The sequence below is a fragment of the Gopherus evgoodei genome, chromosome 1 (genome assembly GCF_007399415.2).
Source record: "Gopherus evgoodei ecotype Sinaloan lineage chromosome 1, rGopEvg1_v1.p, whole genome shotgun sequence".
In the NCBI taxonomy this organism is placed as follows: domain Eukaryota; kingdom Metazoa; phylum Chordata; order Testudines; family Testudinidae; genus Gopherus; species Gopherus evgoodei.
This window is the reverse complement of record NC_044322.1, coordinates 295,040,580-295,060,310: the sequence shown is the minus strand read 5'-3', so window position 1 is coordinate 295,060,310 and position 19,731 is coordinate 295,040,580. Positions and strand designations below refer to the sequence as shown.

The 19,731-nt window shown below is 38.3% G+C and overlaps 1 protein-coding gene across 1 annotated transcript in view; it reads left to right on the top strand.

Moving 5' to 3' along the window:
• Nucleotides 1–19,731, top strand: part of ZDHHC17 (zinc finger DHHC-type containing 17) — a 137,089-nt gene that overhangs the window by 28,200 nt on the left and 89,158 nt on the right. Inside the window, exons 3-5 of the mRNA XM_030548671.1 lie at nucleotides 7,289–7,411; nucleotides 12,449–12,526; nucleotides 13,952–14,096. Coding sequence (XP_030404531.1) covers nucleotides 7,289–7,411; nucleotides 12,449–12,526; nucleotides 13,952–14,096 — 346 coding nt within the window. The remainder of the gene's footprint in view (nucleotides 1–7,288; nucleotides 7,412–12,448; nucleotides 12,527–13,951; nucleotides 14,097–19,731) is intronic.

Sequence of the window (19,731 nt, the reverse complement as noted above, 5' to 3'; positions counted from 1 at the left end):
TCCCGTGTTCTTCCAAAATGCTCCTACTTCTAATCTCTCCTTTTCCATTGTGCTTGGATCAGAAATTGGATCTGCAGTCAAACTTGGAATCAGAGATTAACCCACTCAGTTGCCACATTGTCCATTTCTTAAGGGATGAGATATTGCTGAACAAACGTGGAAAAGATGCATGCTGTAGCAGGTAATGTGAGATTGAATAGGAATGGACGGTTGGCTGGATTGGCTCCCCCTGTTGGCCCTCTCCCAGGTGTTACCAAGAATGACAGCATACCCATTACAGAAGGAATTTTTCTCTTTTGAGAGCTTTGGGAAGATTTCATTCATTGAATCCAAAGGTCATGGATCTGTCTGCAATTCACAGGGAAAGAGAGCAGTCCCCAATTATTGCATCAGACATGCTCTCAGAAGAAGATGAACCTGGGGTGCTCGAAGAACATCAGGAAACAGATTCTAAACTGGAGGACCAGAAGTCTCTGGATAAAAATATGGGAATTGTGTCTCTTTGTTAGAGGATGCAGTATTTCATGAAATAATTGACAACTACTCTGAAAATTCCCTTGGTAATAGTAGAGGAGATGTCTCTCATTGCATCTTTGATGTCCTGGGTTCTCCATAGAAAAACAGAATTACACTTCCTGTTTTAGAGGGACTGCACTGAAAGCCATTATGGCTGGCCTGCCATTTACTGTATTCCATAAATATACGGTTGTCCTATGTCCCTGTCCCAGGTTCCTACCGCAAGTATTGACTAAGTTTCACGTGAATCAGTCAGCTAATCTGCTGGTATTGCTCCCTCCCTCTCCCCTCCCATAAGACTGCATAGAAATGCAAGTGAAAATAGGTTAGATATTTTAAATGCAAAAAAGGCTTTATTTTGTTGTTTGAATGGGACTAATCAATTCAGAAAGTCTCCAAATCTTTTCATATTTTATGCTGATTATAAAAAAGGTCAAAAATCTTATTATTATCAAAATGGTTGTGTACACAAGAGGCTTATATATTGACATCTATTCCTATCCCAGAAGGATTTTGGTCCCATTCTAGTAGGGCCAAGGCGACCTCAATGCATTACACTTACCACTCTCCTGATTTCTGTAACATGGAGCTCCAGACATACATTTACACAACACTGCTATTTGGACTTAGGGTTTGTCTACACACGAGGCTTAGTGCATGGAAAATCAGGGTGTAAATATACAGCACACTAACTGCCATATGGACCCTGCTACCATATGCGAAAAGTTCTTGGGGAGGTAGTTTTAGCAATGGCTGGTAGCAGGATGTTCACTACTCAATAAAAATAAAGATCTCTCAAGAAGCCACAAAGCCTTCATAACCATAGTTTCTTCTTCCTGTGCCTGTGGTTCCCACTTATTTTGGGTCAGTTCGCCTGACACAGAGGTTTGGAAGCTCAAATAGCAGTGTCCAGTAGGGGTTATGCATGCACCTTTCATGCCGGCATGTCCAGGCAGAAAGGAGGCAGTGCAACCTGTTCACCCTCAGTTCCTTCTAACTGAACTTCAGCAATAAGTGGGAAGACTTTGTGTCCTTTTTTCAGTTAGTTACTGTTACAAGTTATTAATCTTTTAATTTAGTTATTAGTTACTTTGTCATTAGCTACTTTTTTTTTTTTTTTTAAGACAGCTAGTTTGTAGTGGTCAGTGAGACTAGTCAGTTACCTTGTCAGTTTTAGGCTGAGCCCTGTTTGCAGGCTTCAAATCCTGGGCTAGTCAATTTCAGATTTGATGCTGGGGCCTCCCTTATCAGTCTTCAAGTTCTTGCCTTCCTGCAGGAAAGTCATTCTGTTCATGGATGGACACAACCATTGCCTTTTTTGTTCAGGGGAGTCTCAGAGTGTGCCATCTGAAGCGCTTTTAAGAAGTGCACACAGAGGTCAAGAGAACATGGACTGAGCCTCTCTTTAATTGAATAATCTGAGACCTTAGTCAGATGCTGACCTACCACAGTAATAGGAAAATACTGAACCAATGTGTGGATGTGTATCTCCCCTCCCCCCTTTTGGTTCCCACCTTTCTTTCTTCAGGGATACCTGGATCACAATAACATCAGACTTGTTAGGTCTTGCAAGTCATTCAATAAGGTTATGCCCTACAGTTCTATACCATACACCCTCCCCATCTCTCTTCAGGGATTAATTTCACATAAGTTTCATGCACCAAGAGAGATAATCTCTGTTGGAGCTGAGTGCCATAGAGCTGGTACCACTTGCCTTTGGAGGAAAAGGATTTTAGTCTGCTTTCTTTATGATACCAAAGAAAAAGGGAGGGTGGCAACCTATACTAGATCTCAGGCTCCTCAACAGTTATAAGTCCAATCCAAAGCTTTACATGGTGACTCTGGCGTCCATCACACCCTCATTAGATCTTATGGACTTGTTTAGTACAGTCAACTTGCAAGATGCTTATTTTTATGTGGCGATAGACCTGTCATACTGAAAGTTTCTCTGCTTTGTAGTACTGAAGGATCATTGTCAGTTCAAGGTTTTCTTGTTTGGTCACTTGACTGCACCGTGAATTTTTACAAAGTACCTGTAAGTGGTAATCGCTCATTTACATCGTCAAGGTATATGTGTGCCCATATCTTGACAATTGGTTAATCTGAGGTAAATCAGTCCGGCAGGTCTCCAACTCAGTAAGATTGATTTTGTGCCTGTTTTCGGATTTGGGGCTGAAAATCAATCTAAAGAAATCTCAGTTGATTTCATCCCAAACCATAAGGTTTATAGGTGCTATCATAGACTCCAAAACACTGAGTATGACCCAAGGACCTCTTGATGCTGGCAAGTGCACAGGGATTACAAAGGGGTACGATGACCCCTTTGGTTCACCAAAGGGGTAGTGCCACACTGGTGGTCCTTATCATTGTGAGATGTATGATCAGAAAATATGTGAGGAGTTGTGTGTGTGTGTGTGTGTGTATATGTGTGTATATATACTAAAAAAAATATGTTCTCTAGGTCTGTAGTTAAAAGCAGGTCACTCAAAGTTAGCATGTCATGAGACATACTCCTCCAGATGTGGGTGGGAGATGCTTATCTCCATGGTGGACCATTGTGTATTGTATGATACAATAGCAGTCTGTTAGGATTTTAAGTTAAATGCTAATGAAGAGCTGTGGGAGACTTAAGAAAGGAATCACTAGGAAGGAGAAAACAGTGTGTAGGTGGCATTATTCTGAGGTCAACATCAAAGGTCTGTTCTGGTATATTTGGGGAAGCAGAAAGACACCCTGACATCCTTCCTTTAGGAAGTTAAACTGACAGCGGGTTTGCTTCGTGAAAAAGGGATCTCAGCCAGCCAGGCTTGCTGGAAATAACTTTGTGTGAGACATCCTTTTTTAGATAGAAGGATAACTTATTGTTAAGTTTAGAATGTGTTATGGTTTTGTTTGATATCTAACCATTTGTTCCCATCTCTTACACAGGTTTTTATTTTAATCTCTATTCTTTCTTAAATGAATTTCTTTTTGTTTTGTAATTTAATTCAGTTGTTGTGTGTAATAAAGGACTGGTGGTCTAAGGTAAAACTGGTAAGCTGTGTTCCTTCAAGACCAGAGGATCTGGAATTTCTGTGGGTACCTGTGGGAATCCTGTGATCAGGGGCTGGATTCCACAGGGGGATACTTAGAAGGGACTCAGGGGCATCTATTGTCAACCCAAAAGGCAAAGAAAGGGCTTGTGTAGCCCAGAGAAGAGTGCTTGAGTATCTGACAGGCTGGTTGCGCTGAGGAGCTAACACCCAGCTAGCACAGGCAAGACTCCCTCGCACTGGAGGCAGGTGGTAACAAAAGACTCAACTCTGGGTGCCCTGAGAAGTGTCACATTGAGGACTTGCCTTTGGAGAGATTTCAGAATCTTTCCCATCTGATCTTGTTGCATCAGTCACTACCTCAGACATGGATGAGAATTTGTTTGAGGCTGCTAGGTCACATGGCTCTTTCACCCAGGTGACATCTTTTGTCAGATTGAGACAGAGACCTTTTCTGTCTTGGATCCAAGCATTCACAGGATGAACCAGCAAATCATGACCCCTCAGTTGATACTGTTGTTCCTTCATTAGTGGTTAGAGTCAGATGATATTTGTTAGGAATGCCCTTCTCCCCTATATCTCCCACTCCGATATTAGATATTAGCAGCTGGGGTGCACATCTGGGTCAGTTTCAAACTCTCAGCCTATGGACCTCAGCAGCTCTATAAGCTTACATAAATGTGCTGGAGCTGAGAGCTTTTTCTTTTGCTTGCAGATTGTTCCTACTGCTGTGGAGAAATCAAGTTGTACAGATTTTAACAGACAGCACCACAATAATGTATGACAGACAGACAGGGAGGAACAAAGTTCAGTCACCCTCTGTCAAGAAACCGTTCTACTCTGGGAATGGGGCATCAGTCACTGCATAGCCCTCCTAGCGGTATATCTCCCAAAGGAATCGAATGTTGTGACAGATGAACTAGGAGAAGTTGCTCCTTTCACTAATGGTCTCTGAAGGAGTCATTGCTAACACATATCTTCCAGCATGGGGATTTTCAGAAAATAGATATCTTTGCACTCAAGGATAAGAAAAAATGCCATCTTTTGCTCTCGAGGGGTCTCGGTTCTCTAGCAGATGAGTTTCTAATCTCTGGGTCACGTCCCACTGTCTGTGTCCCCCCCCCTCCTGTAATTTCCAGGGTTTTAAGGAAAGCGCAGCAGGACAGTGTTCAGATGATTCTTGTACCCCCCAGCATGGCCTCATCAGTTTTGGTATCCAGATCTACTGTATCAGAGTGGTAGCTGTGTAAGTCTGTATCAGCAAAAAGAACAAGGAGTACTTGTGGCACCTTAGAGACTAACAAATTTATTTGAGCATAAACTTTCGTGGGCTAAAGCCCACTTCATCAGATGCATGCAGTGGAAAATATAGTAGAAAGATATATATACACAGAGGATATGAAAAAATGTGTGTTGCCATACTAACTATAATGAGAGTAATCGGTTAAGGTGGGCTGTTATCATCAGGAGGAAAAAAAACGTTTGTCGTGATAATCGGGATAGCCCATTTCCAGCAGTTGACAAGAAGGTGTGAGTTCCAATCATTTTGTTCAATAACTCTCCCATTTCTACCAGATATAATCTTTCATGACTCAGAATGCATATGCTATATGGACCCACTGTGTCTTCACCTCACGGTCTGGAGACTTCTAAATTATACTCCTGGGAGAATTGTGCACCAAAAAATTAAAAATTCTATGCACAATATTATAAAATTCAGCAAAATTCTCAAATTTTTAACAGTATATAATTATGCCAGGTCCAGTTATTTTGATACACCACTACCTTGATATAACACCACCCGATATAAGACATATTTGGTTATAACATGGTAAAGCAGTGCTCCGGGGGGCGGGGAGGGAGGGCGGGGCTGCGCACTCTGGTGGATCAAGGCAAGATCAGTATAACACAGTTTCACCTATAATGCGATAAGATTTTTTGGCTCCCCAGGACAGCGTTATATCAAGGTAGAAGTGTAATTTATTTCAAAATACCTGTCAGCAAGTATGTCTGTAACAATACAGACAGACGACAAAATTCCCACAGGATTAAAGAGTGAAAGAAATCCCTATGACAACCCAATTCCTGTTTCTCTGCTCCCTCCCCCCAGAGCCCAGCCACGGGACCCTCCCCAGACACTTACGCCCCCTAGAGGGCCCAGCTGCGCCCCCGCAACCCCCGGCCCAGACACGCACCCTCTGCCCCCCAGAGGCCAGCTGCGGCCTCCTTCAGCCCAGACATACCCCCTCCCCGCCTAGCTGCGGGGTTCCACTGCCAAAACAATCACACCTCTGCCCCCCAGAGCCCAGCCCAGCTGCAGCTCCCACCCCTGGCCCAGACACTCATGGACCCTACCCTCCTAGAGCCCAGGGATCCAGAGGGAGAAACTGCCTGATGCTGAGTCCCTGGGCTTGCATGGAGTTTTTTGCATTCTGCCATCTCCATCCTTCAGGGCATGCTGGGAACTGCAGCTACTGGGAACCCTCTGGTTCCCTCTCCCTCCCCCTGGCCTTGTCTTCTATTTCGGAGCTGGGCTGTGCTGGGTCCAGTGGCCCCTGGTGGCAGCCAACAGCTCTGCAGCCCATTTCTTGGGGGGAGAGGGGCAGAAATTTTGCATGCTCAATATTAATTTTTGAAAAATTGTGCATTTTGCAGTGGCGCAGAATTCCCCCAGGAAAAGTTACCATGATTGGATAAAGAATTTTCCAGTGAAGTCTAGAGAATTTTCATGGAAAGTCAGAAAACCTTTGACTAGGAAAACATACACAGCTAAATAAAAACATTTTCCCCTAAGGATATAGTCAAAATAATCTGATCCCCTTTGAGCATCTAGTCCAGGATTAATGGTATGTCTTCTATTGCTTAAAGTCAGGACTTTAAGCAATAGAATCCCACATGTGGATTCCACGACCCCGTACTTGCAGCTCAGAAACTCCTCTTGAAACTCTTGAGTGGTGAAGGAACTGAGAAAACAGTTCACATTAATGGAGTAATTTTCCCTGTAATTTTGCCCATGAAAAGGAGAATGGAGACAGGGTAGTAGCTAGCTGGGTTATGAGTGGCTAGTAGTACTCTTGAATTCTGCCCAAGCAGCTACATGCTTCTTAACATCAGTAAGTTTTCTTCCTGAAAGGAAGTGTTGATGATGGTCAACTTTGGTCCCAGGCAGTGTTGACTATCCATGAAGAACAGTTGGTTTTGTATGTGGTTGCACAGGGGTCACTATTTTCAGTGCTTCTGCTTGTGTGATTCTTCCATAAATTGAGATTATATTGTCTGGATTTTTCCAGGGAAGCGGGAAGAGAGCACTTCTTGGTGGAAAACTGTAGTCTCAGGTCGACCTAGATTGGTTAATTAGTTCACACATGAAATCCTATGGCAGAGGAGCCAAATCTTGGTTTCTTTCACAGATGTAATATAGTCTTTCAAGAACTCCTTATGCAATTGACTGATTGTTTTGTCCTATTTGTGCACAAGTTTCCTGTCTTCATGCTTCTCCTATTAGCAGCAGGTGGAAAAAAGAAAACTTTGTTGTGATAATCCTTCTGCATAAGAAGTTTGCTGTTTCTTACTCACTTTTTGGTTCTTACCTCAAAGCAGGTGAGAACAATCTTGTAGTTGCTACAGTCTTTTGCATAGGTTCTTATATTGTGCTCATCTCTGTATCTAAGTGCTTAATTGTTTCCTACATGTTCGTTTTTGCATAAGATAATAAGTTGGAATTTTTTTTCTTCTTCAAGGTATGGAATATATGAACGATGTAGAGAGTTGGTGGAAGCAGGTTATGATGTACGGCAACCAGACAAAGAAAACGTTACTCTTCTCCACTGGGCTGCAATCAACAACAGAATAGATCTGGTGAAGTATGTATTAATATATAGCTAAACATCAGTGTTGTCTTTAAGCAATTTTTTTGTTTGTCTTGTAATGCTAAATAGACTTCATAGTTGCTTTTTAAGCCCACTCATTCTCAATTTTAAGGGTAAAAAATAGGGCTATCAATTGCAGTTAACTCACGCGATTAACCCAAAAAAATGAATCGTGATTAATCACACTGTTAAACAATAGAATCTCAATTAAAATGTATTCAATATTTTTGAATGTTTTTCTACAGTTTCAAATATATTGACTTCAATTACAACACAGAATACAAAGTGTACAGTGCTCACTTTATATTATTTTTATTACAAATATTTTCACTGTAAAAATGGTAAACAAAAGAAATATTATTTTTCAGTTCACCTCATATAAGTACTGTAGTGAAGTCTGTTTGTCGTGAAAGTGCAACTTAAAAATGTAGATTTTTTTTTTACATAACTGCACTCAAAAACAAAATAATGTAAAACTTTAGCACTTACAAGTCCACCCAGTCCTACTGCTTGTTCAGCCAAGCACTAAGACAAACAAGTTTGTTTTTACATTTATGGGAGATAATGTTATTTACAGTGTCATCTGAAAGTGAGAACAGACGTTCACATGGCACTCTTGTAGCCAGCATCACAAAGTGTTTACTTGCCAGATATGCTAAACATTTGTATGCCCCTTCATTCTTCGGCCGCAATTCCAGAGGACGTGCTTCCATGCTGATGATGCTCATTTAAAAAAAAAAGGTTAAGTAAATTTGTGACTGAACTCCTTGGGCGGGGGGGAGGGGAGAATAGTATGCCTCCTGCTCTGTTTTACCCACATTCTGCCATATATTTCATGTTATAGCAGTCTCAGATGATGACCCAACAGATGTTGTTCATTTTAAGAACCCTTTCACGCAGAGAGGACAAAATGTAAAGAAGGTACCAGTGTGAGATTTCTAAAGATAGCTACAGCACTTGACCCAAGGTTTAAGAATCTGAAGTGCCTTCCAAAATCTGAGTGGGATGAGGTGTGGAGCATGCTCCAATGCGGAAACTACAGAACCTGAACCACCAAAAAAGAAAATCAATCTTCTGCTGGTGGCATCTGACTCAGATGATGAAAATGAACATGCATTGGTCCGCACTTTTTGGATCATTATAAAGCAGAGCCCATCATCATCATGGACGCATGTCCTTTGGAATGGTGATTGAAGCATGAAGGGACATATGAGTCTTTAGCACATCTGGAACATAAATATTTTGCTATGCTGGTGCCATGCAAACACCTGTTCTCACTTTCAGGTCACACTGTAAACAAGAAGCAGGCAGTATTTTCTCCTGCACGTGTAAACAAACTTGTTTGTCTGAACGATTTGCTGAACATGAAGTAGGACTGAGCGGACTTGTAGGCTCTAAAGTTTTACATTGTTTTATTTTTGAATGCAGTTTTTTTGGTAATAATTCTGCATTTGTAAGTTTCATGATAAAGAGGTTGCAGTACTTGTAATGGGGGAATTGAAAAATACTATTTCTTTTGTTTTTTTAACAGTGCGAATATGTGTAATCAAAAATAAATCTAAAATACATTTTGTATTCTGTGTTGTAACTGAAATCAATATATTTGAAAATGTAGAAAACATCCAAAAATATTTAAATAAATGATATTCTGTTATTGTTTAACAGCACTATTAATCTTGATTAATTTTTTAATCGCTTGACAGCGCTAATAAAAAATAAAAGCCAGAAACCCCGGTCTAGATACTTTGCAGAATCTCTGTGATGCCATAATACCCAAGAATAAGACCTGTTAAATGCCCAGTAGCCAAGGCCTGTTCAGATCAGCTAAACTTTTCAGAGCAGCTGTTCAGCTGCAGTATTTGCAATGCAAGTATGATACTGCAAAATTCTCAGGTCTAGTGAATGGCACTTCTAGTGACCTTGAAATATCTTGTTCTTTTTGTGACTTACCAATTTTCCCTCCCTGGGGAAAGGAAATCTTACGGAAAAAAGCAGTGAATTTTCTAGATGACTAAGGTTATAAGTGCCTTTGATCTAATGCAAAAAAGAACTCTAGTATTCCCTTATTTCATTTTTTTTCTCTTATACAATACAAGAAGTGATGACCAAAGAAAAAATCTTTTATATTTTTAGAACAACAAAGACTAAAGTAACTAATGTTATAACCTCTTTCAAATAATAGAAATTAAATCTTGATTTAAACCCTTGGAGTCTTAGAGTGGTGGGATTTGTTATAAACTCAGAAAAATGAAGAAAAGTAAAATCCTAAGTATAAGATCTACAAGGATACGTTTTAAACCTTATTACTTCTCAGAACTTTTAGATTATAAATTCTGAAGGAATAATCATTAGTGTTTGTTACTCTGCAAAATCATAGGTGTGTGAGTGGTACACGATTCCTTTTACATTACATTAAAAAAATGAGCTAAATGTATACACTAGATAGGTAATCAATATAACATGGGAGTTGGCAGGATCCCAAGAGCACTTGACATGAAGTTGCTGACTCAGTGTGCAGGTTTCAAGATAGTTCTACTCTGTTAATGTGCGTGTGCAACCACAGACACAGCCAAATATGAAAAGCCAAAAATGGGGCATAAAGAGGTTCTCCAGGTAGTCTCTATGTCCCGTCTGTTGTTATAGGTTCTTTGGCCACCAGATCCTTCACCAAGCGTCGGTTATCATCATGATTTGCTTTTTAAGGGCACTTTTTTCCTGTTGCAGTTCATTTTGCCTTCTGTTATGCAGAACCACTGAAGGAGAAATACAGACATGGAAGTACATTAGTCATTGGCTTGAAAGACAGGAAAACAAGTGTTATTGCAGCTCCTGTGGCAAAGGCAACTAATCTCCTTTTACACTGTCATGGAAAAGTGTAAAAAGATAACACTGATTGTGGCTGTATCTCTAAATTCAGGTTTATGTCCATTTTCTTTTAGATAAAAGGCAGGCAGTCTTCTATCTCTCCCCATCATTTTGAGGGGTAGGGTCTATGTACATAATTGATAAAATGTAAGGCACCTGGATTCTTCAAGCAACTGGGACTCTCTTGTGAGAGAGATTTTTGTCTTTTTCCTGCTCTTCTTCCCTTTCTTGATAACCCCTTCTTATTTTCCTTCTCCTTCTGGCTTGTTTGACAACTACAGTGGCTGGAATGTCAGATAAGTGTTAAACAACTTAAACAACCAACCTATATGTATTTTTTTTTTGGTCTGGTATCTATATTACTTTATTTAAAAGGTACAGTAGCATCTGAAAGCTATTGTTAAAAAGTAATCTTGTATTCTTTTATTCATTCAGGAAATCCAAGGGGTTGATCAGGATTGAGTTCTTGGATGACACGTGCTCGTATTACAAATACTCCCCTCTAAATTGACACTGTTCTTAATAGAGTCCTAAGGCTGAATGAGTGCTGAAACAGAACTATTCTCCTGTCCAAAAGTAGGGGTCATTCCCTTGTCAGGGATTTGCTGAAGTATAGAAGTGATGTAGGTGAGAATTGAGGTTAATGAGGAAGTTCTGGACAGTACCATGCCTGCATGATGGCTAGTTCTGACTAGTGTAGTTATTCACTCACTTTCATAAGCACTAAATTCACCTGCAAAGTTATATATAAAAAATCTCCCTCCTGACTATTCACTTGCTCCCGTCTTTCTTGATTAAATTTAAAAGCAAATGTAAACCCTGTAATTATGTCACTCCTAACTGGCTGCATGCAGGCCTGCCTCACTGTGAAAGAGGCAAACAGTTAGTGATATATAACTTCTCTTTGTTGGCATCTAGAATTTAAAAAATAGACCCAATAGTTTCCGTTTCTTCTGTTGTAGATGTTCTTGTAACTAGATGTTTTGAGCCCTGTCATATGATTTCTTCATACATGATTTACTAACAAAATAACTTATTGAAAATTGAGAGGGTAATGAATCAGAATGACAGAGCTGAACATCCACCAGGTTGGGGATGGATTGGAGGGTTGTTTTGGAGTCCAGATCTGAATTTTATAGGTGGTTTCTTGCTTTATACTGGGCTGAACTAAAAACTTGAATCTGAACACCTCCAAATTTTAAAATGTCTGAAATCTGGATTTGAGACCAAATTTTGCATGTAAGATTCTGCTATAGCTGTTACAGAGGTTTCCATTGACCTGCATTGAAGAAACTATATTGTTAGAAATTTTAACAAGACTTGTGTTTAAAGACATATTTGCTTTTTTTGTTAGTTAGCTATGACTTACATTGTCTTCCTCATTTTACCAGTTTAATCTCTCAGGGAAAGCATACTTCAGTAGGGAAAATAATTAGCTCACAAAAACTGTGCATATGTTATAAATATGAATTTGCTACAGATTAAATGTGGATAATTGAATTTGTCCTACAGGTGGTTGGTCTGCTTAAAAATATTTTTCAGAAAAATTAATTTCTGTCCAGTCATTTTTAAAGTATCTAATGTTTTTTATCCTCTGTCTAATAACTGTAATTGAGAAGCATGTAAAATCTTTACACTTGGTTAAAAGCATAACAGAAACATTCATTCTTGGAACAATGATTTCAGTAGGGGCATTCCAGTGATGATAACATGCTTCAAGTTTAATTGTCTAAAACTGTTTTATGTTCACTAAAATTCTGCAAATATTCCTGTCTGTTTTCCATAGTCAAACACAAAGATCTCTTTACTTTATCAAATTTACTTTAATTAGAACTTAGTTTAAAAAAAAATTGTAAATAACGTTCCCTCTATTTACAATAATGTAAATCTTTTTACATTAACACATATAGTGATAACTAAATTAGCAATCTTGCTGTTAATAACAGTAATGTTACAATAAGACTAGACCAGCAAAAAGCTGTATGTGTCAAAAATTCAAGACCGGCAATTTCAAGGAGGAGATCTGTTATAGGAAGACTGGGAATATTTTTTTTAAACCTGCATTTTATGTCTCTTTTTAATTATATATTTGTCACTTATCTTTCATGTTTATGATTGTAATCTAAACAAGCTACATTAAACGTATGTTTTTCATTCTGGTTTTAGATTCTACATATCAAAGGGTGCTATTGTTGATCAGCTGGGAGGAGATTTAAATTCCACCCCACTTCACTGGGCAACGAGGTGGGGAAAAATTCTTGGATATTCTTTACTCCCAGTTTAATTAGATAGTAATTTGTTCATTATCTGAATGACAGTTCCGTTATATGCTTCTATTGTGAGTATGTGTTATGCCTCCATGCATAAATGAACTTGAGAAACTGAGTTGATGGTAGTAACTGAGTACATTTATATGTTTTTGTCTCTAAGGACATGGACATTCAGTCATCTATTGATCAGTTTGCTAGTTTCAGATGTAGAAGAGACTGATCATTATTATAAGAGAGGATATATATTGTTTAAAAATTGGAGTCAGTGATTGCTTTGCAGCTCTCTTCACTGTTTGCTTTGCAGCTCTCTTCACTGTTGCTGTTGGAATCTTGCTCTTGAGTATCTGGTGGGGTTTAGTAATACAGAAGTGAAGGATGACAGTCAGGAGACAGTTTATGTCTGATGCTGTCCAGACCATTGCCTCATAAATTCCTGAGATTATTAAAGGTGCACTTTAAACACCAGGAGAGGTCAGAATTATTATGTAGGACACTGTTAAAGAATAAAAGGGGAGGATAAACTCCTGTGTACAGTACTGGGCAGACAACTGTCTTCTAGTAGTTACTCCTGCAGATACAGTTGAGTAGAAATTAATGGGAAAGAAAGTATATATGTACTAATATTCATAATTATGTAGTGCAAAAAGGAGGCCTGGGATATTGGGCTTTGGAACATTTAAAATATTAAATTATGTTGATACTTCGCAGTGGAAAATCCACTCATTAGGCTAATCGGTTAGGGTTAGTTTTAAATATTAAAACTAATTTATTCCTTTGAGGCTAAAGATCATATTTGACGATATATGTATTATAAGATGAACTCTTAAACAGATCCATTACTGTTCTAAATTCAGTCAGGTTCAGAGAATATTTGACTGTCACTTTTGAACGCCAATTGACCAAAGCCATATTCTGATTGACTGGAAGGGCCTATTTTTTGGTGTTGCAGCTGTGCACTGACAGCTGTGCATATTTGGCACCTTATCACAAAAATGGTGAGAATACTGATGGCTATTATGCTAAAAAAGATTTTATGGATGCTTTTAATGCAGTGCAGGGAAAGTGTCGGCCCCAAAGTAGCACTTGTTTTCCCTGTAATAGAAGGATACATTGCATCCCCTCCCTAAAAATAAAAATAAAAATCTGTTTATAGACTTTATTTTAAAAACAAAATTTAAAATTAATTAGTCTCATACTTGGTTGTTCACATGTTTACAGAATCAGATGCATAATGATCATCATTTTCAAAGGAAAAGTTGTCCTAATCTTCAGTTCAGAGTGATATGATATAATTGTTTAATTAAAAATGCTTGAATTTAACATTTTTTCTATCCAAATATGTTACCAAATTTTATATATATAATTAACCAGGTGTGTTTGCGTTCACTGTTCTGTTTAGACAGGGTCACTTATCCATGGTTGTACAACTGATGAAGTATGGTGCAGATCCGTCACTGATTGATGGGGAAGGATGCAGTTGTATTCACTTGGCTGCCCAGTTTGGGCATACGTCTATTGTTGCTTACCTGATAGCAAAGGGACAGGTAAATTCAAATAAAATAACACATTTTAATAAATCGACTCCTAAAGAGAATATTTCAGTATTAAGAAAATAGTTAAAAACTATGCTTACAATTAATTAATAATGTTCTGTCATTTTGGAAACTGTTATGTCTTTTTATATTATTACTACGTTGTACTTTCAGACTACTGCATTTTAGGTGAAGCATATACCATCTGTTAACAGTTGTGTGGGCACTTTGGCTTTTGTTCATATGTGTCTAATGCCAGTATAATATGTATAAATACTAGTGAATTTATATATTATTTTCCTTATTTTCATTGAATATCATTTTAATTAGGCATATTTTAATTATTCACAAATCTCCAAAACATTGAAACCTCATGTAAACAGCAAACAAGGCAGAAGAGGCATGATGATATCATGAGACTGAACATTTTTGTTTTAGCTCCCAGTACATCTTTGTGCATACAACCCAACAAAACAATCTGCCCATCCTTGCTGTGGGATAGATCAGTACATCTGTAAAAAATAATCTGCTTCTCAGATTAACTCATCTAATGTCTCTCCATCCCTCATTTTGTGTGTCTGAAAGGTATCATTAAACCAAAGTCACCATTAGTATTTTCAAAATAAATTATAGGTAAGGCTAGGATTTTTTTTCACGGAGGTCATGGAATCTGTGGAATTCTGGATGCTTTGACCTTGTAAACATATACGATATACTCCCATTTATCCAAAACTCTATTATCCAAACTTCTGCCTTTTCTGAATCCCTTTCTTGTCTGCCATATAATCACATGCTGGGACATACAGAAGGGATTCAGATAATGTGAAGGTTTATATAATAGAACCGAGTCCCCCTTGAACAGGACTGTGAGGAAGAGACAGAGCTCCCGGACATGAAGGAGGCCACCCTACACCCTGCTGCTGAATGGCTCTTGCAGCAGCACAGGGAACCCTCTGCATCCTGCTATCATGAGAGTGAGTGAATAGGCCCCTGATATCAGAGACGCAGAGGGCTCCCTGTGCTGCTGCAGTGCCAGTGACACCTAATCCCTAAAGGCACAGGGTGTAGGGAAGGCTGCAGTCCTGGCAGGGCAGAGCAGAGTCCCAGCCCCAGAGTCTATGCTATGCCTCACACTTTGCCCCTGCAGAAGCTGGGTGTCATCAGCCCTTCAGAAGTTCCGTGAGCCCTCTGCAGCACTGCTGTCAGGGAGGGAGTGAGTGAAACAGGGCAGAGCAGAGACCTCTGGCCAGGACTGCAAAGAGGAAGAGGAGACTCCGGCTGCTGGGGAGGCTATCCAACAGTTGAATGGCTTCTACCCTCTTGATTATTCACAGTCTAATTTATCCAGATAAAATCCGTGTCCCTCATGCTATTTGGATAATTGGGAGTTATTATATTTGGTTCCTTTATAAAGTAGCTGAGATGGAACAGCAGATGGTGCTATAGCATAGATTACCATCTTCAATCTCATATTGCTATATATCAGCCCTTACTTCATATTTACTTTCTGCTGTATACTGACAACACTAGCAGAAAATGGTCTTGGTTTATTCTTTTTAACTTTTAAAATAGTTTTTCAAAGCTATTGCTTTCAGTAATCAATTTTTTTGGCTGTTAGATAATTAAAAAAATTAATCGCGATTAATCACACTGTTCAACAACAACAGAACACCTTTTATTTTAAATATTTTTGAATGTTTATTACATTTTCAAATATATTAATTTCAATTACAACGCAGAATACAAAGTGTATAGTGCTCACTTTATCTTTATTTTGATTACAAGTATTTGTACTGTTAAAAAAAACAAAAAAAGTATTTTCCAATTCACCTCATACAAGTACTGTAGTGCAATTTCCTTATCATGAAAGTTGAATTTACAAATGTAGAATTATGTACAAAAAACCTGCATTAAAAACAAAACAATGGAAAACTTTAGAGCCTACAAGTCCACTCAGTCCTACAGCTCAGTCAGTCAGTCACTCAGATGAACAAGGTTGGCTACAATTTGCAGGAGATAATGGCACTGTTGTAGCTGGCGTTGCAAGATATTTAAGTGTAAGATGCACTAAAGATTCATATATCCCTTCATGCTTCCATGCTGATGACGGGTTCTGCTTGATAATGATCCAAAGCAGTGCAAACTGATGCATGTTCAGTTTCATTATCTGAGTCAGATGCTATCAGCAGAAGGTTGATTTTCTCTTTGGTGGTTTGGGTTCTGTAGTTTCCGCATCAGAGTGTTGCTGTATTACGACTTCTGAAAGCATGCTCCACACCTCTTCCCTCTTAGATTTTGGGACAGCACTTCAGATTCTTAAACCTTGGGTCAAGTGTTGTAGCTATTTTTAGAAATCTCACATTGGTACTTCATTTGCATTTTGTCAAATCTGCTGTGAAAGTGTTCTTAAAATGAACATATGCTGGGTCATCATCTGAGACTGCTATAAAATGAAATATATGGCAGAATGTGGGTAAAACAGAGCAGGAGACATACAGTTCTCCCCCCAAGAAGTACAATCACAAATTTAATTGACACTTTTTCTTTTTAATGAGCACCATCAGCATTGAAGCATGTCCTCTGGAATAGTGGCTGAAGCATGAAGGGGCATATAAATGTTTAGCATATCTGGCATGTAAATACCTTACAACGCCATATACAAAAATGCCATGCAAACACCTGTTCTCACTTTCAGGTGACATTATAAATAAGAAGTAGACAGCAGTATCTCCCATCAGTGTAAAGAACCTTGTTTGTCTTAGTGATTGGCAGAATAAGTGGTAGGACTGAGTGGACTTGTAGGCTCTAAAGTTTTACACTGTTTTGTTTTTGAGTACAGTTATGTAACCAAAAAAAAATCTGCATTTGTAAGTTACACTTTCACAATAAAGAGATTGTACTTCACTACTTGTATTAGGTGAACTGAAAAAATACTATTTCTTTTGTTTATCATTTTTACAGTGCATATATTTGTAATAAAAAATAATAATACAAAGTGAGCACTGTGCACTTTGTATTCTGTGTTGTAATTGAAATCAATATTGAAAATGTAGAAAAGAATCCGAAAATATTTGATAAATTTCAATTTGTATTCTATTGTTATAAGTGCGATTAATCACAATTAATTTTTTTGAGTTGATCGAGTGAGTTAAGTGCGATTGACAGCCCTACAATTTTTATTAAACTGTTTCTGTATAGTCAAACAGATTAAAAAGTTTGTTATACTGTTCAGTATGCAGTAAGATATTCATGAAGATGTTGACCATACATAGTAGATAAACATATGTGTTAGAACAGCATAAACAGTGTAGACAGAAATCAGTAGAAGTTTTAATAAGGATCTCACCTGGTGGAATAAGTTTTAAGCCTCAACAAATTCCATAATCATGCATTTTGCTAATGACTTATGTGTGTTTAAAACAGTGACTTTTGGTAAGGCTTTTTGTGTGTGTTTAGTACATACACAATGTTTTTTCTTTCAAAAGCAATTGGTTAAAGAAGCACTGTTGGGTTTAAAATATATTGAAAACAAAATACAAATTTATAAATAAATAAAAATGGATATATTGGTTGCAAAACCACCAAAGTAATGTTTCCTTATAATTATTACATACTATATAAATAATACTTATATTACATATATAATATATGTATAAATATATAATTTTATTTCAAAAGAAACTGTGAGGGTGGTGGGGGGGCTGTAGGTGTATTTTGTTTCTTTTGGAATTAAAAATCCTCATGGAAACATTTCTCTTGGTCATGAATTTTGTAACAGCTTATTACTACTAAACCTAAAAATTGTGTCAATTTTGCCTTCACAATGTCTGTTTAATCTTACATGTTGAATCAATAATCTGTATTAATTACTCTGGCTATTTTGGAAAATAACTGAGAAAATGAAGTTGAAAAATTATACATTGAGTCTGCATATGTTATCAAAATCCATAGTAATTTAATTGATAAATATTGTAGTGCTATGTATTTAGGTATGTTTTTACATATTTATGAAAGCAGCAAAAATCCTGTGGCACCTTATAGACTAACAGACGTTTTGGAGCATGAGCTATCCTTGGTGAATATCCACTTCGTCAAATGCATCTGACGAAGTGGGTATTCACCCACGAAAGCTCATGCTCCAAAACGTCTGTTAGTCTATAAGGTGCCACAGGATTCTTTGCTGCTTTTACAGATCCAGACTAACACGGCTACCCCTCTGATACTCTACATATTTATGGTTATTGAAGTTAGAAGTACTGTTTCATGTTTTGTAAAAGAGAAAGATAATGGAAGATTTACAAAACCACACTTTTATGTGTATTTAAAAGCAAATCTTTTACACAACATTTTATGAAAATATTCTGCCATTGCACTTGTAAACTCCGATCCTGTAAATGGAGGCAAGTAACTGCTCATATGACTAGCCCCACTGAGTGAGTTCAATAGGAATACTCAGATGCAGGAAGTTACTCATTTGCAGAAGTGTTTGCAGGATTGATGCCCTAAAGTCACTCAGCTCTCCCTGTGTTAACTCTGGCTCCCACCTGCTTCTTTATGGCACTGCTTGGGAATGGAAATCACAATGACTGTTGCCCAGATAGGATCCTTATGCTGTTACTTGTGAGTTTTGACCTTCTAGTACCAAGTGCTCGGTGTCTCTCCAAGGCTCCTGTCACTAGCTGTCCACAAATATCAGAATCTACAACCCAGTTTAGGTTGTCATAGATAAAAACAGATTCTTTCTATAGATCAATTAAATAGAGAGAGAAACTTGAAACAAGGTGGTTTTAAAACCCCCCCACTGTACTTGTTTATCTCGTCACTACATAAAGTGATACTAACCAATTTCAAGGGTTGCTAACATATATTGTTGAAAAATCATAAAGATCTTGCCAAGCACCAAGTCATTTTTTGACACTCATAGCTGCAGTACTGTGTGTCTTACCTCCAGTTCCAAATTCTGATTCTGAGCAGTGGCCAAGGACTACTTGGCGGGGTATTTGTGCAAAAGTGACCTTAAGTAACCTTTGCACTTATGAATCTTGGGCCCTATGTTTCTGGGCTTTTCCCTCTTGCACAACTAAAGTAGTTGTGAGACTGCTCTAAGCATTACTGAACGTCTCTGGCTCCAAGGACCATTCTGGCAGTCAGGGATCAATGGGATAAAAGGACATCCCACCCTCATCCCTTTTCCCCAGTTCCCACTGCGTCATTAGGAGTAGAGATGTCTGGGAGCTGAAATTTTTTCTTTGAGCAGTTATCCACACAGATTGCACTCTGGGTGCACATGTACCTCAGGCATGTGAGGTTGGATTCTTTTGAATAGCAGTGTCCACTGGGTTCATGTTTGCACCCTGACTGCACTTTTGCTCCTTGAATCTGAAAGGATAAAGTGTGGACCAGCCGCAACCTGCACTTAGTTCCTTTTTACTGATTGTGGCTGTTATACAGACCTTGTAGTATCCACATTCTTTGATCTTAGCAAGTAGCTAGCTAGCACAATTATTTCTCTCACTAGGAAAAGTTTATTGTTAGCCTTAGTTCTTGTTGATAAATTTTCTTTGCCCATTGCTTTGAAGTACTTAGTTTTAGATAAAGTGGTGATAGTTCCCACTTCCTTTCCGTACAAGAGATCTCTGCTTTGTGC